At 39.7% G+C, this 20,111-nt stretch overlaps 1 protein-coding gene across 1 annotated transcript in view; it reads left to right on the top strand.

Moving 5' to 3' along the window:
- Window positions 1-20,111, top strand: part of Cpne8 (copine 8) — a 191,898-nt gene that overhangs the window by 145,976 nt on the left and 25,811 nt on the right. Inside the window, exons 14-15 of the mRNA XM_038343526.1 lie at window positions 9,437-9,483; window positions 14,815-14,996. Of these exons, the coding sequence (XP_038199454.1) occupies window positions 9,437-9,483; window positions 14,815-14,996 (229 nt within the window). The remainder of the gene's footprint in view (window positions 1-9,436; window positions 9,484-14,814; window positions 14,997-20,111) is intronic.

The raw sequence follows: 20,111 nt of genomic DNA, 5'->3' as shown, positions 1-20,111 counted from the left end.
GGTTTAATCAGTTCCTTTTAAAGGCCAGAGTGAACACCTTGACTTTGTTGTCTGAACAGCTAGTTGAGTATAAGAGAATTTACAAATCAGTCCCATGATAGTTTTCTTTAAAAATATTTAAAGCTGTTTCAAAAATGCAATAAAATGTTTGCCTTGGTTTTATAAAATATACAGCGTTACTTAGAAGGTTGCCTCGGGGAGCATGCTTTCCCAGGCAATACTATAAGTTTTTTTTCTAATCTGATTTCTTGTTTGAATATGCATGCCTAGGACTTTTTTTTTTAAATTAGGATTTCTTGTAGGGGCATCCAAGTGCTTTGTTTCTCATCAAAGCAGCAGAAAGCTAAACCCTGCAGCAGCGAATGGAGATAAATCTAATAAAAACTGCCTTCTTTCTATAAACTGACAGGGAATGCTTTCTTAGCTCATCTAAAGCAACAGTTAGGAAAGAGACCTTTACGCACATTAAAAGACGTCTCAAAACTTGATTTTGTTAATTCTTGATTCAAAATTTGTATATTTAGAGGGAGAACTTGGGAGACGGTCAAACAAAGTGATATATGAATGAAAATCCCATATGGAAACCATTCCTCTGCATGCCAATTTGAAACAGCAAAAGTAAAATATTTAAAGTTAACAAAGTAGATATGACAATGGGCTTGGAAGTCAAGGGAGGTCTAGCCTCGTGGTTGGCATTGTCCTCCACCCTTGGCTTGTCTTTCTACAGATAGCGTGTTCAGCACCCTCTGTTTCTTACTCAGGGGAATGGTGGAGATGTGTCATAAGAAAAGATGCTAATCTTATTTGTGTTGGGCAGTTTCTCAGTCATGGTGCACAGTGAGAGTATAAACAGCCAAGAGAACAGAAGAGGGAAGGAAGGTGGGGGGGATGCGGCAGAGGGCTCTCAAAGCACTGTAAACCCTCTGCTGCTAACCGGGGGTCAATCATCTCTCTAAAGGGGAATTCTCTCTGAAGTATGTGAGCTTCTGTAGAGGGGTTATAATCATCCATTTGAAAGAACAGCTGTGGAGAGCCTGCTTCTATCTGGAAAAGACTTCCACTCTGGGAAGCAATTAGAGGTTGGGGCCAGAAAACTGAGATGAAAAAAGGACTAATCAAGGACTGGAGGCAGAAGCAGGTGGAAAAATCATCCCTGCTCCTGTTGACACCACCATGCAGACCTTGCCTTGGAAGGTCACAGGATGTCTTTTGAAGCTCTTTCCAGCGGTTCATCCCCTGCTGAATGCAGTGGTTGTCATTCATTGCTTGACCCTGAACGCTAGCCAGCAAGCACGGAGAGGATTAAAGAAAAGCAAATCTTAAGGCAGAATAAAGAGAACTGTGTCTCATGAGAGGAAAGGATTAACATGAGCCTGGAAAAGCCCGGGCTTGCTTCTCGAAAGTGCCTTCTGCAGGTTGTAGATCTATTTATTACACACAGATACTCAGTATTCCATGACCTTTAAAGCAGTGCTTCTCAACCTTCCTAATGCTTCAGCCCCTTAATACAGGTCCTCATGTTGTGGTGACCCCTACCATAAAATGATTTCATTGCTGCTTTTTAACTGTAATTTCACTACTGTTATGAATAGTAATGCAATAATAATAATAATAATATCTGATATGCAGGTAATGGTAGTCTAAAATTTTTTAACCTTTAAGACTCCCTTACAGGATACAATTAAAGACACCACAGATAGCTAAAGGGGGGCTAGAAATCTACAGGTAAAGATCTGAGGAGCAAGAAATCTACTCACAGCAGGAAGCGTCCATCCATGTTTCTTTATTCTTCTTCCTTCTCTTCTTTCTCATTTCTAACAATTCTCCCTTGCTCTCTCTTGCTCTTTCTTCTACATCATCCCTAGTTCTTTCCATTACAAATGTTCCCAGTCATATATACTCTTAAAACCAGAAATTCTCCAGCCTTAGCAAGTTCCAGGGTTGGAATTCTTTTACCCCATAGAAAAACAGATAAGGGTTTTCACACACACACACACACACACACACACACACACACACACACACACACAGAGAGAGAGAGAGAGAGAGAGAGAGAGAGAGAGAGAGAGAGAGAGAGAGAGAGAGAGAGAGATCGAACCATCGGAGTGGCTAGTGAACGTCTAGTGAACTCCTTAATGGGGAAAGTTAGTAAGAAAGGGATTAAATCATCAGGAAATTCTAGAGGGTAATGCTAGTACACTACGCTACATTTTTAGGTGGTTAGTAAAGAGCTAAAAGGTTTATTTCTAGTAAAATTATGAAGAGGGTACAGATTGTTTAAATCAGCGCACCGCTTCTTTTCTCCCAGTATGCATAAGGATACCAGGTAACTAGGCAACCTACGTAAACAGTCAGGGAGAAGTTGATAGTGTTTAATCAGATAACATAGCTGCAGTTTCTACAGGCCTAGGTCTGGAGTTATACTTAGTTCTTTAAGTGAAGAAGAGACTCAGGCCTCTACATTATCAGTTTCAGACTATGCTGTTATCAGCTGTTCGGTTGTGGGGTAAAACCAGAGCAGCAGCTTGGGCAGGTAGTAATTCTATGTCCTTGGAGATCTGTGAATATCTTAGATGGATGTTCTTTGCCTGGACCCTAAACTCTGACCAAATTCCTGCTGATAAAGATTATTACAGGAAGGCAGATCTCTGCGTTTACTTAGGAGAGAGGACCAAGACCTGGCACTGGGAAACTGTTCTGAACTAGGGAATTAATTCCCAACTATGTAGCAGAAAGGGAGTTAGCTACGGCGAAAAATCTACAGCAAAGGCCAGACACTTATTCACAAAGCAATAACACCAAAAAGCCTTGCCTTTTGGTTTAACTTTTACCAGACTCTTTGGTTCTGATATGTCGCTCATGAAAAGATGGCTGAGCAATTACAGTATAATGTTGTGGCCTGTAGCATGCAGGATAATTGATATTTGACCCACAAAGGGGTCTAGGCACACAGGTTGAGAACCATTGCTTCTAAAAGACTGGCACCTATTTAGTATATTATAAAGTCATGTCGTGGAGAGTTGGTGGTTTGGGCAAAGATTTGTGTTCACAACCCCCTAGCTTGCTGTGATTCTGGGATCCAGGCTCTGCTCTATGATGGAAAACTCAATGTTTTTATACTAGGAAAAATTTCTCTCCATCACTCATTTCATTTCAAACAGAATTTTTTTTTTTTTTTTTTTAGTAGTGCTTGAGTTTCGAACCAGGGGTTCATTTTTGTTTGTTTTGATATTACTTATGGGATACTTTTTAAACTATCATTTAAAAAGGAGGCAAGACATTTTCAATGTCTTGTGAAATTATACTTTGTAGCCTCAGTGTTGTGTTTAAAACCTTGAACTCTGCAGCATAGCCCTGACCGTTATGGCTCCTGTATGACATCATCAAAAAGGGACTAGACAGACTGAAAAAGCCAGACAACTGGGGTATCTGCTGTCTCCTACCAACCACAGGGAAACTATAGCCATGGCATCCTAACAATATGGCCCTTTAAACAAGACCTGAATGGCACTGGAGGGAGACATCTCAGGGGGTCTCACCCCCTAGAAAAAGAACTAGAAGTATCTAACGACTGCTGAGGGAAGGGAAAATAACCTCTCCCAGGGATGAACCTGCTAAGTGCTTAATTGCCAGCCCTGAAATCATATACTCACAAGGCTCCCTCAAGGGAGTTGACAAATTGTGTTTAGATATGTATGCACACATACATGTAATAACAATAATTAAAAAGAGGCTATCGATTTGAGAGGGAGCAGGAAAGAGAATGGGAGAGGTTGGAAGGGAACAGAGAAGGGGGACATTAATGTAATTATATTTTAATTAAAACAAATTTTAATAAAAAGAGCTCAATGCGCAAAATCCAGAAAAAGCAGAGCAGCTGTTGATTTATGAAGCTGCATCTTTGTGGACAGAGAATGACGTCATCCCTCAGGGGTTGTTCCTTTTTCCATTTGAGGGAGGCAGCACTTAAGTGTGCTACAGACCATTTGTGGTGCTGTCTTGGGTTGAGCAGGTTCATACCTAGTAGCTGACATGAAGGAAAAGAAATCTCAGGTGGGAGGTCAAATTTTGAGGGGCAACCTCTAAATCTCAGGTAAAACCAGAAATTTGATCAGCACAGCACACTCTGGTGTTCATAGAAGTGTCTTAGATCCAGATGCTGAACATCTGTGACAGGGTTTCTAAAGAACAAAATACTTAAAGTCTTTTCAAGCTGGGGTACAATGAAGATACTGTGCTCCTACAAGGAGGGAGTCCCGAAGTAATGCAGCCTTCCCAAAGTCCATTGGAATCTGCATTTGTATGAAAATCTGCTTTTCTCTGGGCAATCAGGGCCAGTATTTGGGAAGCAGGAGGTCTCAATTTTATTTTAAGTATGTGAATAGGTGCTGAGACCTGAATCTGGGTCCTCTGGAAGAGCGGTGTGTGCTCCTAGCCAGTCTACACCTTTCCAGCCTCCAAAGGAAGCTGGAAGTTTTAAAGAAGAAGCGTTGATTGAGTCAGGGAGTTTTCTGTTTGTCAAGTTAATCGTTGGTTACTTTTTAAAGAAAAAGGAAAAGCTGTGGCAAAAAGAGGCTTCAAGGTTTAGCTCATACTGAAATAGGATCAAGGAGGACAAGTCTGGGTAGCAGTGCTTAAGGCAATAACTCAGGGGGTCAGAGCAGGTGACCAAACCAAAGTGTAAACCAGACTGCATATTAGTAAAGCAGGCAGAAGCCTGGTCCTGATGACTCCATGCCTGGAGGCTGCTCTGGAGGTGGGCAGGTCTGGATCCTGACAGCTACAGAATGACAATCAGTGTTTAATCAAATTAACTTAAACAGGGATGGGGGGCTCCACCTTGAGGATTCATAGTGTTTAGTTTGTGCAACTGGACGGGACTTGAGTCAGGGAATAAGTGCAAACAGTCCTGCGCATGCCCGTGTTCGCTCATGATAGCTAGTTCACGGTAACTACTGCAAACATCTGAGAGGCGGGGTCACGTGCAGAGCTCTCATCGCGTGTGATACCCTCTGCCCATTGTGCCGGGGGATTCTCCTGACTTTCACAACTTCAGGAAGGTGGTGACGTAAGATGGGGACACCTGTTAAGTGCGCGACTTCACAGACCTCAGCATGTGCGATGTTGATACTAATGGGCACCCTTTGCCAGGAGACCTCGCTTGGGTATTCCAGAAAAGCACCGTTGGCCACGGTTCTGGAAATCCCGCTTTCTTTTGTCTGTTTCTTAAACAAAACTTCTAAGTGCAATAGTTCAAGAATTCATACCTGATCCTTGTGTGGATATTCCATCAGGAGTCGTCTCATGTGAGTTCATGTTTGATTCTTTTTCTCTGTCACTAAGCTCCAAACACTGATAACCAACGGAGATAAAAAATGCAGTTACAGACGATGTTCGGCTTACTTGATAGAAAAAGAAACAATTTCTCAAAGCCTTCAAGAAATCTTCTTGACAGCCTCATTTCCACTGTCTTTCCTTAGGAAATTGTTTCACTAATATTTCATAAACATGGAGAATGTGACTGTGGGCATACTAAACATACATCATGTTATGCATACATGCATGCAGCACTCAGAAGAATGAACTCACTGATAAAAATGCTGGACTGTTGTTGCCGTTGACCTCGATAAACCAACATTGGAATGCTAAGCATGCTGAGTTCAAAGCTGGTATTTCCTTTGCTTCCAGGACTTTCCATCACTTCGCACAGCTCTTGGCAATTGGAAGATGATTGCTGAACTTTTAGCTTTTGCTGCTGTTGTTGTTTTGTTTTATTTGCTCTGTTTTTCAGATAATGGCAGGCATCCTTACCAACAGGTGCCTGTGTAGTAAGGCATAACGTTTCCATTCCGATCTGAACACACGGAGGCAGAGCAAACAATGGGAGGGAGTTCACGGAAAGCAGGAGTTAGTCACATCTTACCATCAGTCAGCTAATCAATATACATCGAGGATTCCTCTGTAGTCCTTGACTGTCTCTGTTATTACTCCATGATTATTAGTTACCATTCAGTGCTAAGTGCATCAAGCCTTTCTACTCTGTCGTAGAGAATCCTGGGCCTTTGAAATAATCTTTGGGTTAAATGATTAGTTTGTAAGGTATTAACCACTACCCCATGTATCCCTCTCTGTTCCCACTCTCTCCATTCCTCCCTATGTATCTATCTCTATCTCTTTCTCTCTCACTAACTCTCCATGTGTCTGTTCCTTTCTCTTTCTCCCTTTAAATCTCCGTGCTTTTTTTCTTTTTAGTTTTTTTAAAAAATTATTTTAGCAATTTATTAATATTTTAAAATAAACTGCTCTGTGTTTGGGTATGTTACTTTAGTTCTAAATACTTCTCTTTTCTATTTTTTGTTCTCCTGTGCCGCATAGCTCTGTAGCTAGTGGTCACAGCTGTCCTCTTTGCTTAGATAGATGCAACGGCCATGGGAGGACCTTGCTTGCTGTAACTGTTGTGGGGTTTGCTCTGAGAATCACGGTTTAAGAAGCTGTTTTGTGATGTGTTTGGATGTTATCATGATGAAAGAATGAGAAACAACCATAGAATAAAATTACTCACGAATGCGGAAGCACAGCGAGATTCCAGCGCACAGAGAGAGTTGGAGGGCTGGTGAGATGGCTCATGGGAAAAGCGTTTGCTGCAGAGGCGTGAGAACTTGAGTTTGCATCCTCTGCCAGGCATAAAGGGATGGCAGCATACTTCTGCGGCTCCAGCACTGGGGGAATGAGACAGGCAGGTGAATGCCTGGGGGGGGGGGGGTTCTGGCTTCTTACTTAGCTACAATGGTAAGCTGGAAGTTCACTGAGAGAATTTATCTGAGAAAATAAAGTGGAGGGCAATGAATGAACCCAGCCATTGTCAACTACACCAAGCAAGAGTGTGTGGATACATGTACACACATACTCACACTTCTACCACACTCAGAGAGAGAGAGAGAGAGAGAGAGAGAGACGGGTGCGGGGGAGGGAGAGGTGTCTGGTCCTACAATCTAGGGAAGATTGTGCCACAATGTAGAATTCTAATTTGGTATTAAAAATATGCTAAACGGATGTGTTCTCAGTGCTTGGGGTTACTTTTATGCCTAACCAGTTTCCACTGGAATAACAGACATGCAGGTGCTTCTGAGATTAGTATTGATAGCATACTCAGTAGAAGGCAAATTTATATCAAGCCTATGATAATGTCCTAGTATCTATTATTAAGGACATCTGTCCTTGGAAAGATGTTAATTTACATTCTAATGCTGGCGTTTGTTGGTGGTATAGAAAACGATTGAGTTTTTTGAGCTCAGTTTCCTTAAATGTAAAATATATTTTTTAAGAAAGGATTGCGTTCTTATGAAAATATTGTTAGACTAATGGATATAACCTATGTAACTATGTATCATAATACATATATTTATATGTATATTTAATGTGTAAATTACTTACATGGAATATGTCTTATGTATACAGCACTTCCCTTGTCTCTTTCTGTTATTTGCTCTTACTGTGAGACTGCCCTCTAAGAATATTGAAATTTGGCCAAGGACACAAGTGAGTTTCTGAGACTCAAATCCAGCTCTTGCAGACTCAGCCCTGCTCCTTCTGTATCACATGTTACCCTGTATTACTGTCGGTTACCATGACATACCAGTGGGCTGTGGGCAGTTGTTCCTTTTAGCACCGAAAAGGGAGTTAGTTATCTAGAATGTTCTCCCCAAAGGCCCACTGTGTTACTTCTCTCAAAACTGCTCATTTTGATTCATGCTGATTAGAATGAAACCCCCTGTGAGCCTCGATTCCTAGCCTCTAAACCTGATTTCTGCTCTAAGTAAAATGTTACCAAGTGGCTATAAAAGGAATCTCCATTGACTTTGTTATATATAAATATGTGAAGTTGATCATTCTCTGGGGAGCGGTGTGCATTTGAGTCAATCTCAGCATGGCATGCAGGAATTTTGAGGCTGAATCTGAAAAGGGAAAGGAATGCTTGTTAGTGAAGTGTGATGGGGCTTGATGATTTAGTTCTAGAGCCAGAATCCATTCATATCTAAGTCCTATCCAGGCCAGGATGGACAAGGTAGACATCATTGTTATCATCGGCATCATCCAGACTTTGAATAGTTCAGTTTGTCAAGGGTATGTTTTTTACAAGAAATAATTCAAGTCTTTAAAATATGCTAAGTGTGCTCTTCAAGGAAGTGCTTATTTTCCTTTAATGAAGTGTTGTAGGAAGGCCACCTGTTTGTTCCCAGCTGCCCAGAACCGAAATAATCACACAGAAACTGTATTAATGACAACACTGCGTGGCCTATTACCTTATGCATATTTTTAGCTCTCCTTTATCTTTTAAATTAACCCATTTCTATTATTTTATATTTTACCATGAGGCTCATGGCCTACCAGCAAGGTTTCGACTGGTGGTTTGTGTCTTTCCCTCAGGTGTCCCTGACTCTGCCTTCTTCCTCCCAGCATTCAGTTCAGACTTCCCCACCTAGCTCTACTCTACCATATCAAAGGTCAAAACAACTTCTTTATTCATTTACCAATAAAAGCAACGTATATACAGAAGGACTTCCCACATCAATGAAGTGCTATTTAGGTAACACAAGAAAGGGAGATTCACAGATAGGGCTGCACTATTATTGACACAATGACACTGCCACTTACTGTGACTTTTGTCTTTGGAAAGAAAGGAATGTTATTATAAATATAAATAGTTATGAGTGTAGCAAAAAGTGAAATGCCACTCATTTAGTTTGTAATAGAACAAAAGAATTGAAGGAAGAGCTAGAGAGAGAGAGAGAGAGAGAGAGGAGGGAGGGAGGGAGGGAGGGAGGAAGGGAGAGAAGGAAAGAAAACAGCTAACTTATTTAAAAGGTCAACAAACTAACCAAGTAATGTATTGACTAAAGCTTAAAATTAAAATTATACACATTTCTTACCACTATATTTACCAAAAAATTGTAAGTATGTGCAGGTTACCATGCCAACTTATAGACTGTCTCTTGAGCTATTTCAGTTTTCAGAAATGTAGAGGAGGATTCTATCTTCAGGACTTTTGAAAGTTAGTTTAAGGACTGAGATTGTAGGGGTGTGTGACAGTTTTACTGATGTTTTCAAAAGCAGCAATTAGCTATGAGTACTGTACGTGAACCTCACGGCTGTTTGTTTAGACTCTTCACTCTGTCACGCACATGGTTACTGAGCTCCAAAAGCAGTCCAAGCTTGTTCAAACGACTTTTTTTTTGTTTTACAATATTGCGATAACAAAGATATTTTTAACACACATACCTAGTAAATTTGCCTATTCAATGCTGTCTAGCATATGCTGTATTTGTTCAAATTCAACACTTAGGAAAATTCGTTACACTAAAAATGTAACAAGAATGGACGATGACCTCCGAGGTCCTGCTGCTTGCTTAGCGATTTTTATTTGCTTCTGTTCTAGAACGCAGATCAACTTCACCGTGGCTATTGACTTTACAGCATCAAACGGTGAGTGCTACTACTGTCCCCACTAAGAACTGCTGCCGCATAAGTGACAAAATTTTGTTTCCATCAGAAATCCTAAAATTTGTCTCTAACATTAGGTGACAGTTTAGATATGCAAAATGTAGAAGAAATATAACCAAAATATACAACAGACAAACTGCATGTTGAACCATTTTGCTATTTCTCGTTTCTTCCTAAGGAATACTGATTTTAGATGTAGTTAAGCCATTTCTGAAGTGTGTTTAATTATATACCCCATTCTGCTAGCACCTCCTTGTGTACTTCTGAAAATGGGGTTCAGTCATAATTTTACTTACTAACATCTTGACATTTAGTTCATTAAATAGGATTGCTATGTGATATTTTGGTAGAGACATTAGCAATTCATATAAAATATTTTAAGAAGGTAAAATAATGGAAATTTAATTTTATTTTGAGTCAAGTCTATTTTGAATGGAATGGCCATTTGAACTGATTGTATTATATCCTAAGAACACGAACTTGCTTTATCTCTTTCAGTTTTTTATTTTGTTTGTTGCTGTTAGTGTGTGTGCGTGTTTCTGGTGTGCATGTATGAGTTTGGGTGGTCATGTGTCACAGCCTGTGTTGACAAATTTGGGGGGTCAGTTCTATTATTCTGCTGTGGGTTCCAGGCTTGGACACCAAGCACTGCTAACCACTGAGTCATGTTGCAAGCCTTTGTTATTTGCTTTTGCCAAAAATTGCCATGAGTTTCTCCTATGTAATTCTCAAATGACAATAGTTTCCTTAGAAAGATTCAACTTTTTGAGGCAAGAAGGCAGTACAGCTTCGTTAGAAGCTGCGCTTAGAATTTTTCATTTCGTCTTCCTCCTGAACTTGTGGTACTGTGTGATATTCTCTGCTGAGATCAAACAGTTGCAGCAGCAGCAGCAGCAAGCCACAGCACCCAATACACAATATACAATAACAACAAAAACTGAGGCTGCTCCATGGGATCTGGAGTTGCTAAGATGTGTTAGAGGATCAGGAGTGTGTTGCAAGGAGCCACTTGTTTGTTCCTGGCCACCCAGCTAGCTTAGACCAAAATAATCACACAGAAACCATATTAATTAAAACACTGTTTGGCCCCTTAGGTCTAGCTTCTTATTGGCTAACTCTTACATTGTAATTTAATGCATCTCCATTAATCTGTGTATCACCACGTGGCAGTGGCTTACTGGCAATGTTTTGCCATGACTTTTTCTGGCAGCTCCGTGGCATCTCTCTGACCCTGCCTCCTCTCTCCCAGCATTCACTTTAGTTTTCCCTGCCTAGCTCTGTTCTTTTGCCCTATCACAGGCCAAAACATTTTTTTTATTCATTAACCAATAAAAGCAACACGTAGACAGAAGGACCCACACCAGGAGTGTTGAGTACACTTTCGATTGACAGTTTCTTCAGCCTCCACTGAGTTTATGAGGATGATGCCTGTTGTAGGGTTACTGTTGCTGTGACGAATCACCATGACCAAAGCAAACTTGGCAGTAAAGGGCTTATTTGACTTAATCTTCCACATCACTGTTCTAGATGGAGGATGTCAGGACCGGCACTCAAACAAGGCAGGAACCTAGAGACAGGAGCTGGTGCCGAGGCCATGGAGGAGTGCTGCTTTTTGGCTTGTGCTGTGGGATAACCCTTCTATATGCTGTGAATATGTGTTTTTCACATTGGTTAATAATAAAGGCTACTTTGGCCTATAGCAAGGCAGAATATAGCTAGGCAGGAAAACCAAACTAAATATAGGAAGAAAGAAGGGAAAGATTAATTGAAATGGGTTAATTTAAATGTAAGAGCTAGTTAGTAATAGGCCTAAGAGAGAAACCTCCATTTACATACAGGCTTGTTCTTTGTGGGCTGCTCAGCCTACGTTCTTATAGAATCCAGAACAACCAGTCCAGGGATAGGACCACACACAAGGGGCTGAGGCCTCCCACATCAATCACTAATTAAGAAAATTCCCTACAGGCTTGCCTACAGACGGATCTCAAGGAAGCATTTTCGCAGTTGTATTCCCTGTTTTCAGATGACACTAACTTGGGTCAAGATGACATAAAACAAGCCAGCACAATGCCCTAGTGAGTGCTGAGGAGCCCCTGCTGATCTTCCCTTCTCAACTACCCATTGTGTCTACAGCTCTCGTGTTATCTCTTTACATTTCTCTTACACTGGTCCACATTTCCCAAATCACCATCCAAAAAGCTGTTAAATATGACCTTCTTCTTACACAGCTGCACAAACCTAGTTCTAGAAAACATTTTACTAGTGAGACATGTTGGCTTATGCCTTGAAGAGCTAGAAATATGCTTAATGAGGCCAAATTCTACCAGTTCACTTTTTTTCTGGGCGTTAAAATGTTTTTATTAGCATTATGTCTTGAGATAGTAATTCCTTTTTCATGTCTATGAAATATGACTCGTAATAAGTAACTCAGCCTAAGTCCAACTGGTTGAAATAACTTTTCATTACTCTATTGATGAATTTTAGGCCAACTAAGAGAATCAACTGTCTATTCAATAGAAAGACAAAATGACTGAAACTCGTCTAAGATTTTGACAATCTGGACAATGTGTAACAAGAAACTGAGTTAGCAATGAGAAAACTACCTTCAAAGTTTATCTACTGGGCCTTAGTTTTAAGTGGCTTCATTCATGAAATCTACCAAATATTTTAATTGCCATTCTTTAGGACAAACTGTTTTAAAAACCAAAGAGAAAGGGTTCTTTTGTGAGGCAATTAATAGTTTGATTCAAAGGTGAGGCCAAGACATCACAATGAGAAATTTAAAAATCACTTTTCATGTACATGCATATATAAAAATACTGGGTAAAATAACCCAGACCAACAGCATATAATGATTTATCATCTGCTCATTCATTTTCTAATTTTCTGGTATTCCTAGGACTACATTACATTACTTGATCTTTGGATATTAAAATTTTGAAAATGAATAATATCCCACATGACGCTGAGAAACCATTTGACAAAGTTCTCTATGTACTTGTGGTGTATGCTTTCAAGACCTTGTAGAGGGAAAGTGTATAAAACCTACTCAACAGCATGTTTAGGAATGAGAGGCAGGATGGTTTCTCCTGAGATGGAAAACAAAACAAGAATGCTCTGATTATTTCTAGTCAACATTGCACCAGGTGTTGTTGCCATACAAGGTAGACAAAAGAATTAAATATTGATACTGTAAATACAAGTGAAAGAAAACTACTTTTGAATATATCTTGTAATATGCAAAATCCTGAGAAATCCACTAAGATGCCTTACATACAACTAATCACAAGTTGAGCAAGGCTGCTGGAAAAAAGATAAATGCATCAATTCTTTTCTCTACCTTTGCAAGGAAAAATATTTGCAAAGAAAATAAGGAGAGAATTACACCTACAGTAATTTTTTTAAAAAATGAAAATGTTAAGATTGCATTTAACACAAAACGTAAGACTGAAGACTGAACATAAGGCTGAAGACTACATCCTGAAGACTATATTTTGCAAACTAAAAATTATATTCTGATAAGAATGTTAAGAGAAATTGCATAATAAAATTTGAAAGTTTTGTTTCAGATTATAAGAGCAAACATTGTTAAAATAACCATCTCCCTCCAAGAGATTGACAGAGTTGATACAATGTCAATATCTGGTAGATTTATTTTAGAAAAGGAGAAATTCACTTAAAATGTATGTGTTGTTGCAAAGAATCAAGAAAAGCCAAAGCAAATGAGAAAGAAAGATGCCAAACTTTATTTCATGAGGAAAAAATGGTCTTTTTAGCAAGAGTGCTGGATCAAGTACTTACCCACATGCAAAGGATGAAATTGAGACTTTTACACTAATACAGAAATGCTTCAAAATGTTAAGCTGTAAAGAGTTCAGAAAAAAAAAAACCAGAAAAGGTTTAGATGGCTGTGGTTGTGGCATCTGATTCTTCAATGTGACACCAAGGGCATGAACAATGTAAAGAAAATAAAGTGAATGCTAGCAAAATTACATTTCATGTTTCAAACGACACCTATCAAAACAGAAGACATCCCTAAATATAGCAAATATGCCCAAAGCCTACAGTCTATGAGAAACTTCTATCTAGAATACACAAAGAACTTTAACAACTCAATGAAAAAATATTCTCAATTTAAAGAGGATACAGTCAGATGGCTCAGCGGATAAAGGTGCTTACTGCCAAGCCTGATAATTTGAGTTCAGTCCTCGGGACCTGCATGGTATAAAGAGAGAAGCAACTCTCAGAAGTTGTCCCCCAAGCCCCACACTCCACACATACACCATGGCAATGCACACTCACATGCACACGTACACATACACACACATACACACACATACACACAAATAAATAAATAAATATATTTTTAAAGTAAAATAAATAAGAGTAGGCAAACTGTCTGAAGAGAATCTTTCTCCATATAAGATATACAGAGAGCAAATAATCCTAAGAACATATTCTTAGCATACTCCAGACTTCAGGAAACAAAACCAGAAGTATGGACAGTTACCATCTCATACCCGTGAACATAGCTAGACAGAATTAGTCTGATGAGTAGTGTCATGGAGAACTAGAGCTATCAGAACCTTGGTAATACTGTGGATGTTGATGGTGTAACCGCTTTTGAAAACATTTTGGCAGTTACTCATATTGTAATATTCATAGTTACCATATAAACCAGCAACTTCTCTCTAGGTTATATATCCGAGAGAAATGAAGACATGTAGAAAGAAAACGTGTAAGAATATTCTGAGAAGCATAGTAGCCGAGTCAAAATGTTTCAGAATGAACTTACTCGAACGCTTGTGAGATATGATGTCAGCTGTTGAGTCTGTGATAGATTCCTTGTTATTTTAACCGTGACTGCTACTAGTTAAGTTCAATGCCACCCACCAACTACCACTTCAATCTCTGTTGGCATTTTCAAAGGCACAAGGGAGATTAAGACATGGTCACAGACTCAAGAAGTTGGGCGTTGATTTTTTTGTTGCCAGTTTTATGAAACAGAACAAAAGAAACACAGGGGCAGGGAAAAGAAAGACGAGAAGAGTCGAAAGAAACAAGAAGTGGTGTTTGCTGTGTGTGAGACGTAACTAAAGGAAGAGGGTGACTCCAGGACACAGTGACAGCTTGAGACATGCAGAAGGGAAAGAACCATTGGTGTAGACTGATAATCTAGGTCTAAGCAAAGATCCTGGGTAAGGATAGGCAGAAAATGATAATTTTGAGTCTTTGAAACCGAAATAAAGAAAGCCTACGGTATTGCTACCTGTGGCCTGACTGCTTATGTTTTGATCCATTTTCTGTCATTAGGAAATCCTGCCCAGCCTACTTCTCTCCACTACATGAACCCTTACCAACTGAATGCCTATGGCATGGCCCTGAAGGCTGTGGGAGAAATCGTTCAAGATTACGACAGCGATAAGATGTTCCCAGCTCTTGGTTTTGGTGCGAAGCTGCCTCCAGATGGAAGGATATCTCATGAGTTTGCTTTGGTAATGATACATTAAAAGTATTTGATTTGTTGAAAAAGAAGTAACATGCCAGGTATTTCAGGGTTGGCTTTCTGTTTCTACTGTACTTGTTTTGGTCGAGGTTCTTGGTGACCAGGTGCTCATCTCAGTTTCATAATAGTTCACTTAGGAGAGTGAACTTCACATCAAAATGACAGCCTTTCCGCAAATCTGCCTAAACAACCCCCACTTATACACAGTAGGTCTATTCTATTCTAGGTATTGGCCATTGCGTAATAAATATCCCCAAAGTGAAGAGATGTAAAATAACACAGATGTGTCATATTCACAATCTGTGGGACATAAAGGAGGCCACAAATATAATTGATAGGCGCATTTGTTTGTTTTAAATATCAGGTCTCAGCTCGGACATTTTTAATGGTTGGAGAATAATTTGACTAAGGCAGTATTTCAGAGCCTTCCTCTGGACACTGTTCAGTTTCTCAGGTCTGCATCATGGGTTTTGTGTAGTATGCACACTATGGTGGTTTCCTTGCCTCTGCTCATTATCTAATGCCCGGGACGAGATGGCTGGAGTCGCTGAAGTGTCCTCTTAGACCCAGGTTCTGATTGGTGGTGCTGTCTCAGCCTTAGTGCTACTTTTCCACAGCCCCAGTTTGCTTGGGTAGGAAGACAGACCAAGGCTGAGTGCCAGACAGAACGTTTGCATTACTAGAATCAAAACTGATCATTTATGCTCATTATCTTAGATAATGTCCAAAAAATCCATGCATGGTAGATACAACATGACAGACATACTCACTGTACTGCTTATACTAGGTGTCATGAGACTATCTCCAGGTGCTGTGTGACAATTTAGAGTCCAAAGGACAGAACCAAACCCCGATCTTCCTTTTTCTCAACACCTCTGCTCTTAACCATTGTTAAATTATAGCTTACAAGAGCAGCCCATATATCTCTAAGTATGTGCTTTCTCAACACACACATATAAACACATGCACTTGTGTGCATACACACATACATGGACGTGAAAGACACATATGTACACGTGTGCATACATGCATATACACATATGCATAAGTATATGTGTAGAAACACATGTGTGCATGCATGTGCACATATATGCACACATGTGCATAACTGCACACATCCATGTATGCATGTGTACATGCACAAATATATCACACACAAAGAAGCTTTTATATGAACAATTTTAAATTTTAGTCTTTCACATTTACATGAGAATTTGTGCATTGCTGTTTCTATGTTTATTCTTGTTTTTCCATTCCCTCAAACACACATTCTTAGGAAAAGATGTCATGGGGAGGGGGATCATTGTTTCCTTCCATGAATTAGCCCACATGTCATACTCCTAAGTCAGATAAAAGAGAGTATCTGTTGGGAATTTCATGCCTCTCAGAGAATAAAACCTTCCAAACTTAAAAAGCCATGAAAATCACCTGTGTGAGCCTCAGGAGGGTCTGGATCTATTTTCAAGCCCCCAGAAGGAATGACTGTGGTTAACCAACGAGGTTAGTAATTTCTTTCTGCATAGTTCTCACCTTTGTATGCCTATCTCCTTTTCTGCTTTTTCTTTATTCTCATTCATTTTTGTAGTCAAATTCATAAAACTGTCTACTGATAAGAATGAACTATTTATTACTTGACCTGTAAGATCTTCTTGAAACCCAATTCAGAACTGCTAAGAAGCTGTCACAGCCTGTGAAATCTATGGAAAATATTCCTGTGCTGTTACGGAAACAAGATTAGATTGATTCTGCTGGTAATAAACCAGATTGAGTATTGCCTAGCGATTATATTCTGTTTTCAGAGTACTTTGTTTCCCCGACTAAGATAAATACTACTTGAGATAATGCTGGCATACATACAGTGCCATTCTAATTGGTTTTAAGAGACAAAACTTGCTTTCCTGCATAATTGGTTGAAGGAATTAGTTTTAAAAAACTTTTTATAACTTAATACAACTTTGTCACTACAGAAGAAGTCTAATTTTGGCAATATAAAATATTTTAAATAATCTGATCTAATACAGACAAGATATTCTTAAAGAGATAAGACTTCACATTAAAAAGCATTCTTATCATCCCTGGCTGTGAGGAAATCTTAGTGCCGCTTCTTATGGCAGGAGGACTAATTCAGAGACCAGGCTTTCAGCAATCCATGGTGATAAGCAGAGCAGACAGTGCCTGTCTTTCCACTGCCAAGAGGGAAGAGAGTGACCTCATAATTTCATTTCCAGAGGAGGGGGAGAAGGAGCTTCATAGAAATACAGCCCCCAGTGAAAATGTTCAAATGCTCATCAGAAAAGTAGTTTATGACTATCCTACTTTGTAACTGTTCCCCTAAGGTTGTTATATTTTTTTCTGTGTCTAAAATCATTAATGGATTTCAGTTTTAATTAGCTTGCACCTTTTAAGGGAAAAGACTATCATAAAATCTTATTTAAAAGAAGATGAAATAGGTCAGCTATGAGCTGGAGAGATGGCAGAGTTAGAAAGGTGTTTTCTGTGAAAGCATGAAGACCTGAGTTCAAATCCCTAGGTCCCATGTGAAGACCTGAGTTCAAATCCCTAGGTCGCATGTGAAGACCTGAGTTCAAATCCCTAGTTCCTACATGAAGACCTGAGTTCAAATCCTTAGGTCCCACGTGAAGACCTGAGTTCAAATCCCTAGGTCCCTCATGAAGACCTAAATTCAAACCCCTAGCTTATACATAAAAACATCAATAGAAATCTGGGCATGGTGATGCTGCATTCTGTGAGTGGAGACAGGAGGTTTCCTGAGACATTACAGCAAACCAGGCTAGCAAAAATGGTGATCTCCAGGTTCATCTCAAGACCCTGTATCAAAAAATAAGGTGAATTGCTACTGTAGAAGTCACCCAATGCTGCTATCTGCCCCCACACACATACAAGCACAAATACGTGTATATATATATACACACACAGATACATAAGGTGACCTCCAATTAATATCAAACCAACATTTTTGTGTTAAATGTTAACTTCTATATTTTAGATATTAGATACTTTGTATATCCATTTTATAGTGAGAAGGTTTTTTTATTTTATTAATATATTTTTATTTGTTCTTTGATATTTACACACATGTATGCAATATATTTTTATCATGTCCACATGCACTTCTCTCTCCAGCTCCCCCACATCAATATCCCCTTTCAACACTGAAGAAAATTGAGTGTGTCTCCTTCAGCAGCCATCAACTTCCAATAGCTCCTCAGCTTGGCGGCCTCTACCTCATGCATGCTGGAATGTGGATTGGCTTGTTCTTGCATAGGTCTTGTGCTGACAACTCACGGCTGTTGTGAGGTCCTGAGTCTACTGGTTCTTTCACATAACTACTTCTCAGACGGCCCTGCCTCCCCCACCTCTGGCTCTTGCACTCTTTCAATCCCTCCTCTGCATAGTTCCCTTGATCTTTGTAGGATGATGTGTGATATAAACGTATAACTTAGGACCCAGAACTCTCTAGTTATTTATTCTCTGTACTTTAGCCAGTGGTCAATCCCCATATCCATGGCTGTCAACTGAAACATGAGGCTTTTCTGATGACCTGTTCTGTAGAATGAGAATGTGAGTCGCACTGGTTTGTAGATACAAAGATAAATATTTAGAAGGCAATTTAGCACTATGTCTATTTAACCCAATAATAGTAGTAAGCTCTTTTCAAGGGCCTGTGTCCTCCTCAGGTTATGGGCTAGGTTTGTAGTAGCAGGTATGAATTTCCTTTCTGTGGAACAGGCCTTACAACCAATCACAAAAAAAAATAGTTGGTTATTCCCATCAGAGTGACACCACTATCACATCAAGGGATATATCCTGTCAGGCCGGTTGTTCCTTTAGATTGCAAAGCTCATAGTCAGATAAGACTGTTGATATTTCTTCCCCTGCAAAGTGCATAGAACCTTCTTGTCTATGAAAGCAAGCCATGGGGGAGTTAGTTTCCAGGTCAGTACCAGCTTCATTTCTCCATGGCCAATGACCCATGTGTGCGGTATTTTCATTAATAGGGTCTTACCATCAAGTCAGGTTGGCAACTAAGAGCAATGAGAACTGCCTGTATTATTTGGGGGTCTCTGGGACTCCTCTTGTCAACAACTCAGTGGGAGGTATCCACTTCTGGCACTGGGTTTTTTGTTTGTTTGATAACCTATGGCTTGTGGGAGTAGCATTATCCCACATGTAAGGTAACTCCATTTATATACACTCCCTATGTATCTATCTATCTATCTATCTATCTATCTATCTATCTATTATCTATCTATCTATCATCTGTCTGTCTGTCTGTCTGTCTATCTATCTCTGCATATATATGGAACCTAAGATAGTAAGTTTTCATATGACTTTTTCAAACATCATTACTGTAAGTTTTTCTTCCTCTCATCCCTTTGGCCCTACTCTCCTCCATCCCTCCACACTTATTCATCCTCCTTCCGTTATTCCCATTTCCCAGTGCTTACCTCTTGTGTTTCATCCTTACTTCCTTAAGATTAGCCCCCACCAATGGCCCTATTCTTTCTAGACTTTTCTGGTATCTATAGACACATCAAGCTAAATACTTATATTTACCTGGCAGTGTCGGACTGTGTTTATGCTCTCCCTTATAAGAAACATACACAGAAATCTAAAGAGCCAACACCAGAATCCCCCTATTGGAAAGCATTTGTTTTCCAAGTGGCATTTTCTGCTGGTTGTTTTTTTTTTTTGTTTGTTTGTTCATTTGTTTGGTTTTGGTTTTGTATTAGTTACTATTCAGTTTCTATGCTAAGGCACCATGACCAAGGCACCTGAGAGAAGGAAAGGCTTTCTGGGGGCTTGCAGTACTGGAGGGATAGGGGCTCGTCACTGTCATGATGGGGAAGCATGGCAGTAGGCAGCTCACATTTTAAACTGTAAGCAGGAAGCCAGTGAGATAGAAAACCGGGGAGAAACATGGCTTTTAAATGCCAAACTCTACCCTAGTGACACACTTCCATTAGCAAGGCCACACCTCTTAAGCCTACCCAGACAGCACTAACTGTGGACCAAGAATTCAAATATCTGAGTCTACATGGGTGACATTTTCGTTCAAACCATCACAGTTTAAAAGCATTGT

Source organism: Arvicola amphibius, chromosome 9 (genome assembly GCF_903992535.2).
Source record: "Arvicola amphibius chromosome 9, mArvAmp1.2, whole genome shotgun sequence".
NCBI lineage: Eukaryota > Metazoa > Chordata > Mammalia > Rodentia > Cricetidae > Arvicola > Arvicola amphibius.
The sequence above is the reverse complement of the archived record's forward strand: the minus strand, read 5'-3'. Positions and strand labels throughout refer to the sequence as shown.